Consider the following 21,180-nt stretch of genomic DNA (forward strand, 5'->3'; position numbering starts at 1 on the left):
ATCAATAACGTGTCCACAGGAGCCGTCGGCTCAGAGGGGAAACAGCAATTAAGGAGGATGTCTCTGTCTCCCTTCACGCCCAGGGAGGAGGGAGATGTGAGCAGAGCATCAAAGGGCTGGGTGAGAAGGGAGGGGGGAATGCAAGGGTCAAAGCGGCGAAAGTGAAAGTAATCGAGCAGACCATCAAAGGACTGGGTGAGAAGGGAGGGGGGAATGCAATTAGCAGAGGAGCAGCTGTGCACGTGCATGTGATCTCGTGCACTCAAGGTTTAGGCCAGCCAAAAGTGTGGGTAGCACTTTGAAAATCCCACATATAAAATGTCTCTTCGAGCCTTTGGCTCACGAGACCTAAAAAACTGGACTGGACAAATGACTCAGCCGTCGACTTTGGGATTTTGAGATCTCTGCATTAGCTGGAGTTTGAGTAAGGCTAAGAGGATTAATATTGCACCTTGGCCGGAATCTAACTGCTATTAACCCACACCACATTTAGGGACCTCGTTAGATAGCCATACCAGCTCTATCGCAACCCTTCTCCCTCATCACTCTTACATCATTCACCATATGTTTTACTAAATCATCATATTCAGATAAGAATTAGAATGCGTCCTAATGTGTGCCGAAACTCGAAATGCTTTTATTAAATAAAAACAACTTTACGAAAAACGTAACTAACATATTATGTAAAAACAGTTCATTTCTTGCAAACAAAAAGTAGATTTTGGCCTTTTTCCGTTGAAAGTGTTCCCAGCAGAAAACGGAACCTTTTATACGTTATAAAACTTATGACCACTTAATGTTCTCCAGCTGCAAACATGTGGAGGTTTATTACATCTTTAGAAGTTGAAGCTTTGCAGAGAAGCCTGCGTCTGGACAAAATTAACTTCTCATGTGTGTTCACGTTACGATTCTTGGAGCTATAAAAGGCTTTGCCTTGAGCGGGCGCTTTATGAGTGTATATATATTGTGTTCGTTTTATAAAGTGCAGTTTAATGTGAACTCTCTCACATAGCCGTACCTATGATGACATCCAAATGTGTAAGTAAACAAAAGTACAACTTCAGCATTGGAAAAGGAAACAAACTTACGACGTCGTGGGATGAAAGAACCTTTTGAAAATGAACCGCAAGTCAGAAGCCAGAAGTTAAACGAAAGGCCGAGATCAGCTCACTTCAAAAACCTACCCGTTCCGTCACATTTTGGCCCAAAATGTAGAGGGAGTGTAACCTGACCAAATAACTCCACATCACCAAGGAATAATGTTACAGCTTTGGGCTCTCCTTGCACAAACCGTTGTGATGCAGGGGGCTTTCAGTAAAAGCACAGGACTGGAGTGTTGCTTCGCCTTCGTTAGTGATTTAAGGCATTTTGATATCTTTAGGGAAATGTACCCATACTATACCAGTCAAAGTGTTATATGCTCTGAATAATACAAGAAGAGAGGCTAACCTGTAACCTATGAGTGGGGAGTGTGATGATGGGGGTACACTCGGTGAAGGCATGCGTAAAAAATATTATTGGGTTGGCAAAAGGTTTGCAAGCAGGAGTCCTGACATCACCAAAGGGGCGTGTGCAGGCGAAATGAGCAACACTGTGCTTGATAGGTAATTTTGCACTATTTGGTGTGCTCTGTTTTTGGAGATGCCTCAATCACTCCAAGAGTTGAATGAAATACACGTGATGGTCACTCGAGCAAATTCACCCTAAAGCCCAGAGGTGTAGCCAGGAATCTCAAAGTGATGGCTAATTCAACATACAAAGCCCTTGTCATGGCATTACTTATCAACTTATGCAATGTTGTTAATATTACCTGCTTATGGAATCAATAGGCCAGCAATACCACTTTCACTTAAAAAAAGAACTATAACAAGGCTGCAGTGTCGAACAATTTAAAAAAACATGCAAATGTTCAACAGCCAAGCACAATAGCAGCTGTATTAACCATCCATGTAATGGTCACAACAAAAGAAAATCCAGTTTGCCATCAAATTTGTATACACAGATTCTATAACCACAAGATGGCGTACACCTGGGCCTCCACCTCTGGAAACAACTAAAGGCGGCTTGTATCTTACTCCTTTACACAAACAAAGTGAAATATTTGTCCTTAGACATAAGAACCATACAATGGTATTGATCTTTTGACTCTCAGGCCTTCATTAGTGACTCCCCGCCGCAGTGTTACCCATACTAGAATTATCTATAACGATGGAGCTGGGGGAAATCTGTTCTATCATTAGTTGAACCCTGGGTATCCAGTAAGAAATAAGGAATTAGTGTGTGGGATCAGTAATTCCAGGCTCCGATCCCCTAAAAATTGTTCATAATGAGCCAGACTTTCACTGCCGTTTGCAGCTGCTCTTTGCGACAGAAAACTCCGGATGAAAGTGCATCTGGTAATGCTGTTACAGCTCCCACTGGAATTAAGACAGCTCTGGTGACGAGAGCCTGGACCATCAGAACTCCATGAAGGGCCGTTCCTGTGACCTTTAGGCAATCCATCTTCACTATCCCCATGTCTAACAAATGCAGTATCCACATAAGAGTGTAAAAGTGATGCCTGCTACTCACTAAAGATGAAATACATGATGTTTTCCCATGACACATTATTTTCTATTAAATTCATAATTGTATGTTGTCAGGAAAGTCTGGATCACCATTTTAAGTTATGTACAGGTCACGTAATTAACTCATGTTCTTAATCAGGGATTTCGTGGGCACCTAATTCATCAAACTAAAACAAACTTTCTATTCATTCTGCCTTATTTTCACTTCTTCCAATCACTTGCTTTACTCAATCAATGCCCAAGACCTCCAGGCTCAGCTTCACGACATACATTAGAGGAGGTGTGATGTACCTACACTGTTTCTTCAATGCCGCTACCACGCTATCCCAAAATGATAATGAAATATTATGATTTCAGAGCTATCTGGGCTTTCACACCAATTAATTTAACTACTTTTTAAGATAATGCATTTTATTTGGTTGTTAATTGATTGTTTTCTTGTTCAAATGAGGTGACCTGAATGTTATAGCCCTTTGCTGTTTTGGAAAATGCAAATGTTGTTGTTAGTTCTCTACTATATTTTGTTTTAATGTCTTTCAGAAATATAACTGGTGAGTTTGAATAAGTACCTGCTTTCCTAAAAAAGAATGCTAAATTGGTCCATTATGCAAAGAGCATCTTTACTCCATGTGAAGTTTGGAATAGAAATCTGTCAGGATTGAGGAAATAATGACTTTAGCAAATTGTTGACGGACAGACGTTTAACAAATTCTCTTCTATCCAGTCTGTCAGCTGTCAAGAACTGACCATTAATATCCTATCATACCTATTTATCAATGTGTTCCCCACTAAATGCTCACTATTGGTCACTGTCATAATTCAGCATTTAGGACATACTAGAAGTCTCGGAAGGAACACCAGAAAATTATCTCTGCCTTGTCACCACCAAGTTCTAGGTATTAAGAAAGGAAACTTGGCCTAATAGAACCAAAGATTGAACTTTGTCACATTATAATTTTGATTTGACCAGGTTAGTAATTTCCCATAACATTTACACCATTCAATTTTGAATCAATATTAGTGGACCTTGGAGCTTTTTTGGCAATATTAGTAGAGGATTAATAATTAGCCAATTTCATGAAGAAAATATCATTCATGATAATAGTGTCTCTGCAGCTTGTCCAATGGCAGGAACATAGTTTCTATTGTTATTTAGATGGAATGCCACAGTGGTCTACTAAACGAACTGCATTTTGGCTGAGGTCTAGTAATCTACTTTAGTACAGGTCAAGCCGTGGCTGCCCCAGCCTATTAAACCTTGTTCCAGGACAAAGGTGGTGTGCTCTAGGACGTCGGACTGTGGCCGGTTTAATATTGCCATTGAAAGTCTGCAATACAAATACAACTTCCTACTAGAATCCCTCTTGCCTGCAATATGGACAGCTGTTTGAAAAATAAAGCCAAAGTCCAAGAACCATGTGTAGTCTGACTAAACATGGATGACTTTTAGATGGAGATGGTAGTTAAAAACTCTGCAATGGTAAATTCAGTAGCTTTAGAGCGCCTTTGAGGAGTTGTACGCATATAGCTGACAGCTGAAGTTTAACAACTCTTAGACATTCGCAGATAGCCATATTACATTGTCTTATGACAAGTTTATGGAACAAAGATTTCAACTAGAAACATGTCAGTCTCAGGAGGTCTTTTTTAACTGCCAGTTTCATGTGGCAGGCTAAGTACACTGCTTTTCCTGGCTCTTGGTACAGTGCTTCACATAAACTGGCATGGGCTTTTCGAGACAGTTCTTGTTTGTCGTCCATTCTGGACTGGATTCATGCAGCTTTTGCCAGCAATTTTGCAGTAAGCTTTGGGGTTAAGCTAAACTCAAAGATGTTTGGTACATCCAGGGCTTCTATTGTCTCCCTCAAGAAAGGTTCTAACAGTTTTTTGTCATGGATACCTCTCCTTATCATTTCCATCAGGGACCCTGGCGCTGCATCCCTGAGCTTCACATAGTATCCTAAGAACTGCACCTTTAACATTAATGATTGCTTATAAAGACCAAAATCCAGCTGTAGCTGTGAGGATGGTGCCGCATCAGGGAGACTGAATAGAGGTCTATAACATCTTAATTACGCTTTATCCAGCCAACACAAGAAGTGGTCTTTAAAAATCAATGAGCCATACTTGAGTTTGTCATAAATTTGATGTTAATTACTTTACAGATGTCTGTTAGATCAGGCCCACTCATCTTGGAAGACAATTTTTTAAAACTTGTTATCATTGAAAGGGCAGAGTCATTTAGGTGACCCAGATTTGTAACATGAGAGACACAGTTGTTGAAATAGATGCCCAGCTATTTAAGGCTCGTCACTTGTGCTAACGCCACGCTGTTCATTGAAAATTTTAATTTGGCCATACGTTTATTATTGACTTCATGGGCCAGGATTTTTGTTTTGGCATAATTAACTTCAAATTTGTTTGTAGCACAAGAACAAGCAAGGCCCACCACTGATTGCTGCAGCCCTACTGCGGTGTGATCGAATAGTAAAGTATCATCCACGTACTGCAGGCATTGTATATGGGAGCTGGTAAATTCAGGTGGTACCTTATACCTGGAGAAGGATATTTCACCATTTCAGCATTTAGGCTGGCTTGGAGTGGTGACTTCCCATGAGGTGCAATAATGAAGGTGGGATTTTTCAGTTTCCTTGAGTCTTAACTCTCACTTTCATCAAGTTATCAGGTCATTGGGTATATCTGCTGTACTTTAGAACTTTTGGGTTCAGTGATGATCAATTAAATAGAATTATTAATACAAAAAATGGCAATAAGATCACTGTCATATCAGGTAGAGGTGATAATTGGGGTAAGCTACTTAATTTAAAAAAGAAATTAATACGCACAGAGGCTCATGCCGAATTCTTAATAGAATATGTCAAATCAGGCACAATCCCAATTGGGCTACAGGTTCGGAATGAACCTGGGCTATTTATAGAAAATAAAAAATTTCTAGAAACTTGGGCCATGATATCCAACAGATGCAGCCGTGATTGGATGCTCTTAATTATTGAAACGGCCCAGGAACTGATCATTATTGAAAAAGAAGCAATTGATAAATTGGAGGCTGAACTTAACAACTGCTCAGCACTAGATGAAGCCAAAAAAAAGTTGGATGAAATAAACAAAGACGTGGAAGGATATAGAGATTACCTTTTAAACAAAAAAACCAACAAACTAAGAAAGGATATGGAGCGTTTCTCTCAGGAAAAGGTTTATCCTTTCCTTAAAGAGAACTACTTCCAACAAAGGAATGATATGGCCTGAGAAAAAACCGTACAATAGACAAATATACAACAGAGGTGGGAGAAAACAGGTTACCTTCTCTGACACCTCTGGCTCCAGTAGTGAAGATGACAATATGTCTAGGGACGAGCCCGGAAATAGGGGTAACAGCAGAGACTATGTTCCTTTTTTAGACTCAAGGCCGAGGAGAGGAGCTCGATTCAATGGGAACCCGGGGAGAGGCCAGATGAACAGGGGTCCTCCACAACAACAGGAATATATGCGCACACGGAGCCAGCGCTATTGGAGACAGACAGAGCACCAATAATTAACCTGTCTGATAGACCTTTGAGCGAGACAGAAGTTAGTATCCTTAGCAAAGGTTTCAGTTTTGTACCCTCAGCATCTATTGACAGGTTTCAATTAGAGAAGGATTTGCGTTCTTTTTTTAGAAAGGTTAGATTAAGGAGATTCTTTGAGAATAGGGATACACGCGAACGCACTAATCATTCAGGCCTTAAACCAAGATCTCAGTTCACCCCCAGTCTTGCTATGGTTGGAAAAAATATTGAAGTTTTTGAAAGAGCAGTGGAAAGTGATATCCAGAATATTTTGAACAAATCTAATAAGTTTCTTGGACAGAACAACATTAGTAGGGCAGAGAGACAGGCTCTTAATTCTTTGAAAGCAGACGGTAATGTAACCATCAAACCTGCCGATAAGGGAGGAGGCGTAGTGCTTTTCAACACCATTGACTATGAGCATAGGATGCGTGAGATGTTGAATGTCAAGGAACATTATATACGCACAAATGAAAGAAGTCTAGCGTCTGTATCTAGAGAATGTCTTGCCCTGCTCATAGAAGCGAGAGATAAGTCTTGGATATGTGAGGATGAGTTTAAGTTCCTTAACAACTTGGAACCCAGGACTCCTGCCTTATATGGTCTGCCAAAGATTCACAAAAACTGTACTGACCCTCCTATGAGACCTATAGTAAGCAGTATTGGCTCTCTCTTGGAGCCTTTAAGTAAATATGTTGATCACTTTCTACGGCCCATTGTATGCAGTTTGCGCTCCTATGTTAGAGACTCGGCCCATATCATCTCCCTCTTTGAAGGGAAGCCTTTCTGTGGAGAGACTCAGTGTCTAGTCACTTTGGACATTGAGTCTCTTTATACGAATATCCCTCAGAGCGACACGGTTGAAGTAATTCGAGATATATTGGTGGACCGTGATCTTGGAGGAGCTAATGCAGACTTCATTGTTAGTTGTGTGGACTTGATTTTGAAAAACAACATCTTTTTGTTTAAGGATGAATACTTTAAACAGTTGAAAGGGACCAGCATGGGGGCCACCTGTGCTCCTAGTCTGGCCTGTCTTTACGTTGGCCAATTTGAAATCAAGCACATTTACAACGAGGTGGCCCCCTTTTTCGAAAATGTAGCGGGCTGGTACCGCTACATTGACGATATTTTTTTCATCTGGGAGGGCACGACTGACAATTTGGATTTGTTTTTGGATTGGTTGAATCTCGGAGACACCAACCTACGATTTACTTCGCACTACAGCAGGACTAAGGTTGATTTTTTAGATATTACGATCAAAGCGGCAAGTGGAGTATTGGAAGTGGAGTTGTTTACAAAGCCAATGGCTAAAAACACTCTACTACATTTCTCAAGCTTTCACCCTAAATCTCAAAGGGAAAGCATACCGTTCAGTCAGTTCCTCCGTCTTCGGAGGAACTGTTCGGATCTACAGGACTTCTACAAACATGCAGAGGTTCTTAACGGCAAGTTTAGAGATAGGGGCTATCCCAAGAAACTTCTCACTCATTCCTTAAAACGTGCACGGTTTTATGATCGAACTGCCTTGGTTAATAAACCGGCTGCAACCAAGGAGCCACTGAATAAAGTGGTGTTCGTGAGCAAATTCTGCAATTTGAGCAATCAAATCAAGAATGCTGTCAACAGAAACTGGCATATTCTCAACCACGATGAAGAGGTCAAGCTAGAAAGACCCTTATATGCATTAAAAAAAAACAACAACTTACGAGATATGTTAGTGCATACTTATCGGGAAGAAAGGGGTGAGAGCCAGAGAACAATTGACAACTACCCCGCCTTTGGTAACTACAGATGCGGTACTTGTAATATCTGCCCTTTATGCCTACAAACAAAAGAGATCGTATATAACGGTCGTACTATGAGAACCAATACTCTGAACAACTGTAGGAGTAAAAATGTGATATATTTTCTCCGATGCCCCTGTGGTTTAGGCTACGTGGGGGAAACAGGTAGGGAACTACGAGTGAGATTACAGGAGCATAGATCGGCAATTAAAACAAAAAAACTCACTGCCCCTCTTGTATCTCATTTCCTTGAGCCTGGACATGGCGAGAATGACTTCGTGTGGTTTATTCTGGAAAAGGTCAGAGTAGATAGAAGAGGTGGTAATATTGCCAGCAAACGCAAAGCTCGTGAACAATGGTATATTTCCCATCTCAATACTGTCCATAAGGGACTAAATTCAAGAGAGGAATAAGACAATCTGTTGGTAGTAAGATGATCAATACTGGTAGAATCATTTCAGTGTCTTGTAGTTTATATTCTTACTTTTCCAGATAGGCAGCTAGTATGATTAAAACGCGATTCTGGCAGAAATAAGGGTCTGCGTCTATAATTTCCTATATACTGTGAGAGTCATTTCAGTGTCATGTCGCTTATACTCACACCTTTTCTGTTAGGTAGTCAGTGTAATCAAACGTGACTCAGGCATGTACTGGTCTGTGTTTTAAAAATACCTATTTAGACCCTTGTACCGTACTGGGGCTACCTATATCCTCTGTATAGGTCCATTTAGGCTCATGATATCAGCTAGTGGCTGTATATCATCTATCTCTGTATCCCTGTTGGTCTAGTATACAACGCATTTTGTTTTCATAACCTTTATTATTAATATTTTTTCGGCATGGTTTGTTGCCAATATACACTTTGTTTCCCTATTTTTTATGGGGAGTTTGTGTATCTGCCGCACCTTTCCAATATGGCGTCCTCAAACATTCAATGGCCGGTTGGGATATATTAGTAACTACGTGATCGTACTGCTTGCCGTGACTTAGCATGCTTATTTTTATCTACACGGTGCATCTTGCCAGGATGGAGTCGGTGTTTTAAGTGTTGATGGATACGGTATAAAAAATATTCTGTCAACCATTCCAACAACGGTTTGTCCGTCCCCATAGGCTGATAAATATTACTGAATTCTTCACGGGTCTGATCTGTCATATATTGTTTGATGCTAGCTACGTTGACGCGTATGCTAGCTGTTCATCATTTTAATTTTCTTTTCCAAGATGGCGTATTCTCTCGGTGGCATAACATATAGGACCTTAAGCTAGGCATGGACACCCCGGAAGAGATGTATCTACTTCCGACCTGTGGGGTTATTAAATGCCCGGTATTGAAATCCGGCGTTGTCCGATTTTAATATTCACCCGACGAGGAAGACCGTGCCACGTATACCCAAGCAAGTCGAGACTGAGGTAAGGTTTTAGCACATTAAGCGATGGGCTGGTGGCTCTACCGACTAGTCTTAAAGCACGTGGTTTGATTAGATTATTTTCTCCATAGTGCTTCTTCGGCACCATCTCCGGACACAACTTATCCGTTTTTATATATACCAGATGATGGCACGGTGACTGACTGTTGAGACAGCACTTAAGGTATACTGTCCAATCTGTTTTTTTATTTGTTTTTTTATTTGTTTTTTTCTTTATTAAAAACCGGGTGAAACTTTATTTAATGAGTATTGGACCGTGTTGCTCGGTCTCAGCTAGCCCCAGGTTGGCGTTAGATCTCATGACACTAACTTATGCCGGTTTATTTTTAATCGGACCGCGTTATTCGGTCATAGCTAGTCTTAAGTCGGCTTTAGATTTTACGACACGAAGTTATGTTGGGTTATTTTCATTCTCTGTCACCCGCAGACTTAGATGCCCTCTCAGGAGCATAGTGGTCACATTCTGGTCTGCTTTATTATCACGTGGGAGTTCCTGTGTGCATATAGATGTTACTATGGTTAGATATAATGAGACCTTTATAGGTTGCATATAAGGCCTACTTGGCAGTACCTAGATTTGGGGCTTGTGATTCATGAAAGGTTGGCCCCTTTTAACCGTTAGGTCCGGAGTTGCTTTCAGCGTGCACTTCTTTAGCGATAGGCTTGCGTTAACATGGCTCATACAGCTGTGCTAATCATTATTTAGCTTTTCTTAAAAAAAATATTCTTATTTTTCAACTAGGCTTTATTATTGATAAAATAGCATCAAATCTGGTGATATGGGGTTGCTGAGAATAGAATTTAAACCAGTTATATATTTTTCCTTTAGGTCTTATGAAAACCCATGCTTTAAATAGACTTTGGCGTGTCTGTGAGTCAGGCAAGAAGCGTTATCTTTTGGTCCACTAAGACCCGGATTTGATCAAACACCAGGTACACATAAGTTATATCTAGATTCTAGATTAATTAAACCTGACATCATAGCCCAGCTCTAATTTTAGCAGTCTGTTACGAATTTCCCCTTTTTTCAAATAGGGTGTTTGCAACCAAAGAATCTTCAAAGAAAACACAAATGAGTTAAAGTTCAGAACTGTTAGCAGGATCTTTAAGGACATTGCTTACTAAAGGATTCATGTAAGTCCCCTTTTTATATAATATCTGGGAAATATATCATGCTATAATGAGCGCTATAATATGGTGAATCAGCTGTGTGATTATGGGTACGCATAGACTATAGCATTGCGACCCAATACAAGGCATTTCCAATACTACTATTCATGGTGTAGCCTGTTTATTGGTCTTTTGGACACACCACATTATTCAATTTCCATCAGTATATGTGTAAGTGATATTTCACTAATATCCCACCTTTTGGTGTGACATGAACGGAGTTTGATTGTTGGTTTGATAGGATGAGAATGGATGTAATACGGAGGATGCTCGTGGACAGCTTGCACTTTTTAAGAGGAAATAACACTGATAATTATTGGTAGAGATACAATATGTTGATAATAATTGTTTTTTTGTTATGTTTTTTATAGGGCTCCAATTATTGGGACTATATAATGTTTTTTTGTATCTCTATAGGATTTTAACTATTGGGACTGTATTGTACTTTTCCTGAAGAAGGTGTTGGCTGTGAATCTTGGCCCACCGAAACGCGTCGATGCTCTTAAAAAGGAAACCACTTAAAAATCTAGTAATATCGGTTTGTGTGACATATAATCGAAAAGGACACTGATTTGGGTCACAATTAATATAACTTTTTGATTTGGTGATTTCCTTATGTCAATAGGATTACAATTACAATATTTTCCTTGTATGCTGTTCCCAATTTTAATGTTGTGTTTTTCATTACTGTATAGGTCTTTTTTAATTCTGATTGTACTGAATGTTTTTTAATACTTATACATTGATACGATGAAATTGTTTTTTGTTGCATTATCAACTATTTGATTTTGTACATCGTTTTTATTATGTCTAATAAATTTATCTGATTTATTTCTTCTTATTTGTGCTTTATGCTGCTGCTGTCCATTCTCATCCCCTTGGTACGAAAGGTGCATTGGTTTGAATGTGTTGTTGACAAGGAGGTCTTTTCTTGACTAAGGTTATATCTGCTGTACATCATCATATCATTCTGAGATCATGGTAGTCTTCAATTTACAGAATACTTAATGCATCAGTGATGAAGCAGCAAACGAAAGTTCAAACAACCCCCTACAAAACTGATATAGTCTTTCGGGAGTCACAAAGGCTGTAAGATCCATACAGTCACAGAGTATTTCAACTAGGGGTGGGCGATAAATTCCACTCTGCCGGCAGAGTTCACAGAGATTTGGCCACTCCACATTTCACCTGTAATGCAAATTACCAGCCAAACTCTGTCAACCTCTGCATGGTGGAGCCTATTCTTGCATGCAGCTCACTAATGCTAAGTTGGTGAGTGCAAGCAAGCATTGACATCTCCTAGTACGATTTTTGGGTGCTGGATGTGCACTTGGTGAGATTTTCTCAATGCGGGTGCTCACAACCACTCATGATGAGAAAGTTTCCGCTCAAGTAGAAAATCGACTCCATTGACAGCAAAGAAGCAGCTCCCTCTGGCACCCCACGTGGTGCATTCGTGTTGATTTTGCAACGTGAAACAAACTGCCAGCTTTAAAAATCAGCACAAGCACCGTAACATGAAGGTTTCCGCTAGTTTGCTGAACTCTGCGGAATCTCACAGAGCTTTTATGTAACTCTGTAAAATTTCACAGAGTAAAACTCCACAAGTTCCACCCACCCCTAATTTCAACACAGTACTAAGAAGAGGTTGATTGTGTGGGAATAAAACATGACTGCACCTTTCAAAATTATTGACATTATGGTAATGTCAGGATAATGGTTCCACACGGCTCCAGGCTCCTCATTGAGTTTGAGAAGCTGTTCCATGAACCAGGTTGGAGATGGGACTATAATGGCAGCTCGGCATTGAAGAACCAGACAACCTCTTGCAGTACAGGAGTGAATAGGAGGGCCCATGAAATGCGAAATTGTGACAAAGATCAGGCTGAAGATACAGACAGAGCTCCACACTTTTTCTCCTAACATGATTACTGCTTTCTGGATGGGTATACTTCATATCTAGTGGATGTGTGGGGTTGCCCAAATCTTTGCATTATTGGGAAACTATCAAACCAGTAGTGAAAGGTCACGAAAGGCATAATAAAGAAAAGATAAATGTCTGCCGGGACATAACCCAATAAATGTACCATAAGGTTACAAAGTAACCCATGCTATGACAGTGAAAGCTGTTTCTGTATAGACTCCTCAATAACTGAGTCCTGGTTCTCCAGAAGAGAAGCAGCCTCGAGCAATCTTCCTTTTTATGATCTGGCTTGACCGCATAGCTGTCACCAGACAATTATGTGATCATCACTAGAGAGGGGCTTTGGCTTCAGCCACATGCTGGGTGCCAGGAGCACATGCTTTTAGAGGGCAAACGTTGTGTGCTTCCACAGAAAAAATGCATGCCCTCTAGAAGCTGTGATCATTGTGTTTATTTATCCAGCCACCTAAGCTTGAACTCCCAGGGGCACACACGTGTCATTGGAATGCTATTAGAGTGTCTGAGATAGCTTAAGTTGTTTTACTCTGTCAGCAGCACTCATGGGAGGATGGCAGTCATTAACCTACATGGATTTTAGGTCTGGCTTCTCATTGCTATTGTCACTTGAACTTATAACCTACATCAATAATATTCTTCAGTTATTTGTTTCCACACAAATACATATCTATTCCCATACTATTTTCTTGTAATGCTTCACAGTACTATAAAACACTTATTTAAAGCCAAACCTATTGGCATTGCCAGTGCTTGTAAATGTTGAGCTCTGGGATTTGGAAGTGCCGAACAGCAGGACAGCAGTGGAATACTCAGTGCTGCTGTTTATGATGCTGATAGAGGCGGGAATCACAGCAGTAGGTGGTTGATGAGTTGTAATAGGGTAATTTCTATATGGTCATCAAGGAAAGGAACCATACTGTCTGCATGGAACCAGACCCATTCTACAAAGAAATCTTAAACTCGGGGATGGGCACCCCTGTGTAATGCAGATATTTTTGTCTAGGATCCCGGACTATCAGGCATTTCCTTAATTTGCATTAAAGGTCCTATCCACTCTGCCAGGCAATCGTGACGATTGCCTATGGCGGAAGTGTGGCAGGCGATTATTGCGCCCACCATGCTTGTGGAATAATTCCCCCCGCCATCGTGATGTGCGGGTGAAACTGCCAGTTGGATGGCGGAGGGCCCGCCACCGCAGGGCTGTCGGTGGCGGGCCTTCCGCCATCCTAATCGACCCCAGAGTTTTGTCAATTTGGAAGCCCACCTCATTTGTATTGCCTTTTCCTGTACACTCCTCTAAAACATCTCCGGCAAAACCAACTCTACTCATTTAAGGGTCACTTATAAATGTGGACATTACAAACATTTTATGTAGTTTTTCCCTTGTAGATGATTCCTAGAAATGAAGCATGACTCACACATGTAAAATGGTATTAACATATCTTTCTGTATCCTGTTAGTAGTAAGGATTTGTGGAGCATTGTAGAGGGTGCTCTGTTTCTTCACATGGCTAGAGGAGAGTGGTGCAGAAGAGAGATACCGAAAGGAGGGACGCAACAACAGTTTCAACTTTCCTCTGTGCTGAATTCTTACAATATGCATTTGGAAATACTTAAAGTGTCATTTTGACACAAGTGGTAGTGGTAAAATGTGTAAATGGAATCAGTGCCAATTTTCACAGAAGTTATGCACAAATTGCAGTCATCCTGTATTTACACAAGTGGCTTCCTTCGGGTTTTTTTCTGGTGGTAATGTCTGTGCTAACTTGTATGCAAACTGTATGAGTGCATCCAAAAGGACACAATAGCTGCTGGTTTTACACATAATGACCCATTGATTTGCACATGGGTGTAATTCGGTGAAATGGCAACCAGAAAGTTTTATTTTAACCCATATTTACACAGAGTTTCTCATTTGCACAGCATGAAGTAAATAGGACACCTGGCAGTTAACAAGATTAACACATTTTTAAAAAAGCCTGTAAGAAGCCATGCTGAATGAGGAAACACAGAAAGACATTCTGAAGCATGGTTAACATATAGAATTATAGATGGGCAAGAATGGATTGCAGGGATGTTTTTTCTGAGGGGTTCTGAGTGATGTCAAATAGATGAGAGTGAATCTCGAGTTGTCTATGATGTCACTCCCGTAATTCACTTTTTACCCATCTTCAATTTTATTGTATGTATGGCCCCCAAAATCATCTGCCCCTCACTTCAACTACTGTGCAGGGCAGAGGATAATGGGATAGCTAAACATAACATGCCCTTTCCTCCCTGATGCAAATGTGAAAAATCAATATCTTACCTGCTATCCTTCACCAACCCCCACTACATTCCCTGACTTCCTTCCCTCTCCTGCAGCTGTGCTTTCTACTTTCAGTCAAAGCGGACAAGCAGAGCTGTGTTTACAGGCCCCGATAGAGCCCTGCCACAAGGCCTGGGTGGCTCTTATGACATCACAACTGTTGAGAAATAGTTTTGTTGTCGACTGTTGTGATGGCATAGCAAGGAGTTATGCTGTTTAGAAGCTGAAATAAACGATAGGAGCTCTCTATGAGAGCCATACATAGCATTATGGTTATGTATTTCACAAGTATATTATGTTGCTGAAATCATAAATCTATATCTGTCAGGGTCTTATTCCATCATCTAAAACTACTAAGGAAAATCTGTCTTTTCTGGCCTTCTCACACCAGGGCTGTCAAACCACTGCCTTCTACTTTCATGTCTGGACTATTCCAATGCTCTCTAGTTCAGTGCACCAGACATTCTCCAATGTAGACTCCAACTGATACAGAAACCATTGCAAGTCATGTGCTGCATCTTCAGCTAGACTCTCTGTGGCCTCAACAACTACCTGTAAGCAGAACAGCCTGATCCAAAGCTCCATTTAATGCCTTCATACAATGCAAGTAATAGAATCTTCCTTTCTCTAACATAAAGCTCAACCAATCAGATCAGACTGAAAGGTGCCATTTAGGATTTGGCAGAGTGGGAACCCAGTCATAAATCAGCGTCTCTCCCACTCTAGTAAAGTTGCAGTTAGTCAGTCTTTCTTAGAGGTGGAAAAAATCCTAATTTAACACTGGAGGAGCATCTAATTTCTCCGCTGGTTCTGATTTATTGGCGGGAGCAGCTGCCGTGGTGCAGCTGAAAATGCATCTGGAGACTCATCCAATTTAAAGCAGCCACCCAAAGCCTATTTTCAACTACTCAGTTCCACCAAAGAAGGACTGAATGACTCGATCCCCCCCCATAGTTTCTATTCTAAGATTCATCTCTGAATTGATTGAACCTACACAAAGTTATGATATTGAAAGTTAATATGCTCCAATGAGACAGCCAAACGTTGTTACTTCCTGTATGTCTTCATCAAGAAACTTAACGACGTGGATCAAATATGACTGTTCCATAGGCTGGAGTAAACAACTACGACAAACCTTTGGTAGCGTGGGCCTGGCATCTATGCCAAATATTAGATCAATGAGGACAAATGGACATCAGTCAGAAAGCATAGTTTGTTCCACACGCCTGCGACTACTCTGACCTCTGGTTTACTAGCTAATAGGTATTTATATACTCTTCTCATCATCTTACATGCATTCAGTTGGTCTCTGCAACACAACTGGAGTACACCTCTGGCCGTCAGGCAAGATACCTACTCACACACATGGCTCCTCTCTCCAAAATGCTACATAAATGCACATCCAGCTGCTCACACATTGTTAGCCTCTATAACGCTCCTCTATTGATATGCAAGACTGAAAACCCAGAACCTGTCTAATTTGGTGCCATTTACCTGCTGTCCAATGCTTCTGTATTCTCTCAGTAGTATAAGTGAGCACCTCTCCTGCATTCACTCAAATAACACCTTCTAATCGACTCCCAGACCAACAATTTCATCCACTGTTGAATGCACCTATATGCCCCTGAGACTCAGGTGACCGTGCTTCAACGTCACATTAGAGCCAGCAAAATGAATCAGTGGTGGTATTTTTTATTTTTTATACTTCAATATATTTTATTGTTTCTCAGACAAGTGGTGGCAACAGTTGTTTTAGCAGTACAAACACCAACATGTTTGAAAAGCTAGATATTATAACAACTCACTTTCACTGACTACCACAAAACACAACAGTGCTGTACTAAATACAGTATTCGAAAAGCATACCTTGTTGAGGAGTCTGGCACTGTGGCCCTGTCCACGTGCTGGTGCAGTTGCAGGAATAGCCATTAACGCCATCGATACAGCGTCCGCCATTTTGACAAGGGTTGCTGGCACACTCATTGATGTTTTCAGTGCAGTTAGTGCCGGTCCACCCAGGATCACACTGACATAAGTAACTGGCTATGGTAGCCTGAAGGCAAAATAAACATAGATAATAATCTTTTTCGATATTGGAACAGAAAGCATAAATGAAAACACCTTTTTAAAGGAGAATTCATGGTTGTCTACAATTCAGCACACTAAAATATTGCACAATTATTATTAGAATAAAACAAGAGTTAGGCTCATATTGCTTACTGAATAACAAACTAGAACACTATTTAACTTATCAACTATTTTTGGTGTGGCCTCAAGACATCTTTAGTGTCTCATCTGCCTACTGTAATTAAGGAATGCACGTGCTTGGTCTTAGGACATTCCATTATACTCTTCCAGATAACCTTTGGACACACCATGACCTCTGCCCCCAAATGCAGTGTACTTGGCATTATGCCATGCACGAGGACAATTGGTTGCTGGGTGGGACCTTAAGACGCAATCTCTTGCCACACTTGGAGCGCCTACAAATTGGTGAGGTTGTGGTGGAAGGGTGGTGGCTGCATCATGAGGGGTGGAGTCATTCGAGGGGCATCGCGAGGGGTGGAGTCAATGACAGTTTGCCTACTATCCACCATACTTATGCTTTATTTCTACAAACCCTGCCACTTTGATACCAAAGAAATTGACAACAGGCGAAAATGTGCTAGTAAAGCAGTGTTGACCTCCATTATTTCTCTCAGAATGTATTTAACCTCTTCAGTGCCCATGACGATATAGTCTCGTCATGGAGCACGGTCGCGCTGTGCCCATGACGAGACTATCTCGTCATGAACCCCACCCACTAATAAAACGCCCGGCACAGGAGGGGGAAAGGGCGTGGCACAGAAGGGGTTAAAGATAGATTATGTGGTCAATGCAACTGCTTTAGAGATCTCCATGTATCCAGCAAGTCTCAGGGTGCACTAATCTTAAGAAATCTCGGGTGATTAATGCACTTGTTAGAATATCCTGTATGGCGTTTCTGGTCACAGGCTTGATTTATATTAAAACAGCTTATGCGGTGAATATGCCTGTTGAAGAGAGTTGTGTATAATATGTAGGTCACAGATTTCGCTGTAAGATAGTTCAGGGAATTAATGAATGTCTTGCAGAGATCTTGTTTATTGTACCAGTCTTGCAATCAGATAAAATTGCTCTGTGAGCTTTGAGGCCACTGCAAACAGCGACATGTAGCTAAGTACAGGCTTCGATACTGTCAGGTTTTAATATTATTTTAATAAAAGAGAATTAATCTCCTGGGCTTGTGAGTCTTGCTCACACCACAATGCTTTAGACTGTCTCCTAAAAAGCTGATCAATTGTATTTCTTTTTTTTAAATGTCAGTTAGTGGTCAGGCACTGAATGGATCTAACTAGTATGTGTTTATACTCCCTGTGAAAGAGCAGAATGCTGTCACAGTGAAGTTAGCCCATTTGGTAGAGTGGTGAACAGTGCTTAATTAGTAAAATATTAAGTGCCAGGGCTCTGACCAGGAGGCCACTGCAGCTTGCACCACTCATCACCCTTGTCATCTCTGCCAAAACAACTACTAACCATCTCTCTCGCATGTGAATGCGACAGTTCAGGTTATTCCAGGTCCCTAAAGCTAAAGGAATGGCTGGGGAGGCAGGTATGAGCAATTTAAATTTATATTGTATTCCAAAACAACGGTTGTTCTGCTCATCTCTAAATTAGATGGGCAGCAACACCATGTAGTAGACTGCTCTAAGTATGGTGTTGACAATTAAGGGCCGGTGCTGAGCACCGGAAAGCACTGGCTCAAATTAAGCACTGGTGGTGACCCATTGCCCATACAGTACACTGTAGTATAAAGAAGAAAAATGAGGAGGATGCAATAATAGACCAACAGATGAAGAAGGATGGCTCAAAGCCCCATCAAAAATGTATTACACATATAATTTTAGTAAAATCAAAACGTTTCAGCTCAGCCAGACTTATGAATAAAAAACCTTTTAAAGTGCCAGTGTGGGTCGATTCGCTGCATTTTGAAGTTCACAATATAAACTGGTGGAAGCTCTGTAGTTCGGTGTTTAATAGTTTCTAATCTGTCACAGTAAGGGCAATATATTTATAACAAGCATTTACAATGCAATCGGTCTCGCATTTACGCGAGTTTGAGCTATTCATATTGCAAATAACAATGCCTTTTATTTGTGTTTTCTTTTTTCAAACATAAATAAAAGGCATCGTCATTTACAATGCCAATAGCTTAAACTCGCGTAAATGTGAGACCTATTGCATTGCAAATGCTTGTTAATTAAAGTGTGGTGTGTGGTGTGCAGGCGCGCAACACCCATTGGGCTCACCGGGCTTCAGCCCCCCCCCCCCCCCCACGTCGTGTGAGACAGCCCGGCTGAGACAGCCTCGCGGGCTGGCGTCCATCTAATTGCAGCAGCACCAGAGTACTTCACGGGTCTTTAAAAGACCATTTACTCGTTAATGATGCTTTTGTTGTGTTTTCACCCCTTCTTACAGCCATTCTGCCTATGGCTGGAAGTCTTAGCCCCCGCCCCCGAAATCTGTGCATGTGGTGTGTAGTGTGTGTTTAGTGTGTAGTGTGTAGTGTGTGTAGTGTGTAGTGTGTGTGTAGTGTGCTGGGAGGACAGAAGCAGAAAACGTGCTGAAAACATCGCTGGGGAAAGTGCTGGTCACGGTTTTCCAACAAAACATTGATTTTTAAATGAATACTGAGTTATAGCTCAGCGTCACAGGGGAGCAGTTACAGTACATTACCCCACCATTACATTTGTGTTAACCTAATACACTTACGCCCATGCTGCTGATATCAAATAAACACCGTGCACAACGTGACGAACCTGCCTGCTCCCGTTTCACAAGTGCCTGGGGGTCTCCAAGCTGAGCGCTTCGGCCAAGCTACGTTTACACCTCTCCAGCTGCCACGTTTCTTGGGCCTTCGGGGTGGAGAGTCCGAGGCAAGTCTCCTCTCCTAAGGATGCCTCACTCTGCTTGGCAGCAGTTTCAAATGCTTGTTAAAACGTATGCCCAATGTACCATGCATGTCTGGTGTGATAGTGAGTCTCTGGTAAACTAGGCGATAATTTGCTTCAATAGTAACTGCTGGGATATTATTTGATTGGCTGAGAGATTTCCTTCACGTTACAAAAAGCACTATCAAATTCGAAGTGATTTATAATGGTGACCTTCCCACTGTTACCTGTGTAGTAATTTAAACAACGTATTTTATTTATTTAGCTGCCGCGTTTTTAAGAACGAAAACACGAAATACCAGTTAATTGTAAGTGGGAGTTGTAGTCTTGTTCCCTGCAAGTGGACGCCACTAACGCCCTGGACAGCAATTTGTTTCAAAAAGAGAGTGCATGCACAGAATTACCCGAATTTAAAACTTTCTGCCCACCTCTGTGCACTTCCCATCACGTCCTGAACTCTTGTAAAAAAAATATTTGCTGTGTGCAGTTTTATATAGCATGAATTCAACCCGAAGGAACCGGAGCGTGTTCCATAAGCACCGGTTGCATTACAAACGAACGCGGTTTTTTTAAGGCACGAGTGATTTGCCCAGAATCAAAGAATGCTTGAGCTGGTTCTCTAGCTTCAAGGCCAGCAGCTCTAGCCGTTAGGCCACACCAAGCCCCTTTGAGTTTTTTCTAGCTATGATTTTTGCCTTCGCTCTATTACGCGCACGCTGCTCTCTACAGCGCTCCGGCGCTTATGCTGGGCGGGGTCTGTGCAGTGGGTAGACCTCAACAAACAAACGTTCAATAACAAAAGCCATTTGCCTTTCGAAATGTCACCTCAGACAGGATTCAAACGACAGCGAGACGTCTGTAGGAGGGTTGGGGGCCGTGGGGCTCGCACCACCATAAATGTGAGGGTTAGGTGAGTGAAAGGGGGGCTGCGAGATGCAGTAAACACCCAAAATGTGCAGTTTTCGTATCACACACGTTTTGAAGCTAGGTTGCAACCCCGCAATCAACCCCGCAAGCACACATATGAGGAAAGAGCGAAAGGAGCTGTAAGGGGGGATGGACGGGACAGACACAGATCCCCCTCCCCCGGAATTCCCTGGAGTGTAAGAGAATTTTCTCAACCGGATAAATATTTTCCCGGGGAAGAAACACAAAGTTACGTGGGCAAATGCACATTATGCAAAATGCCAGAGTGGCACTGTAAGTTACTTTTTTTTAGAGCAAAATGCATTCTTGCTCATTTTGGCCGCAGGAGAGCGCTTCGAAAACAAAAATAGCACACTGTCGCATGCGATGCGAACAGCATCTTGTCTCAATTACATGATGTGGAGTAAGTACGATCCTCCGGGTCGGTTTAGCAGCCGGTGATTATCGGTAAATCACTTCATCTCCTGGTGCCTACCAAAACAAGTGACGAAAAGGGAGGAGGCAGAAGCAGAGC

General features: G+C 41.5%; 1 protein-coding gene across 1 annotated transcript in view; it reads right to left on the reverse strand.

Moving 5' to 3' along the window:
- The window catches only part of CUBN (cubilin), a 1,289,359-nt gene that overhangs the window by 1,137,771 nt on the left and 130,408 nt on the right, over positions 1 to 21,180 (reverse strand). The window contains exon 12 of the mRNA XM_085631507.1: positions 16,636 to 16,822. Within this exon, the coding sequence (XP_085487633.1) occupies positions 16,636 to 16,822 (187 nt within the window). The remainder of the gene's footprint in view (positions 1 to 16,635; positions 16,823 to 21,180) is intronic.

The sequence above is a fragment of the Triturus cristatus genome, chromosome 10 (genome assembly GCF_964204655.1).
Source record: "Triturus cristatus chromosome 10, aTriCri1.1, whole genome shotgun sequence".
NCBI classification, from domain to species: domain Eukaryota; kingdom Metazoa; phylum Chordata; class Amphibia; order Caudata; family Salamandridae; genus Triturus; species Triturus cristatus.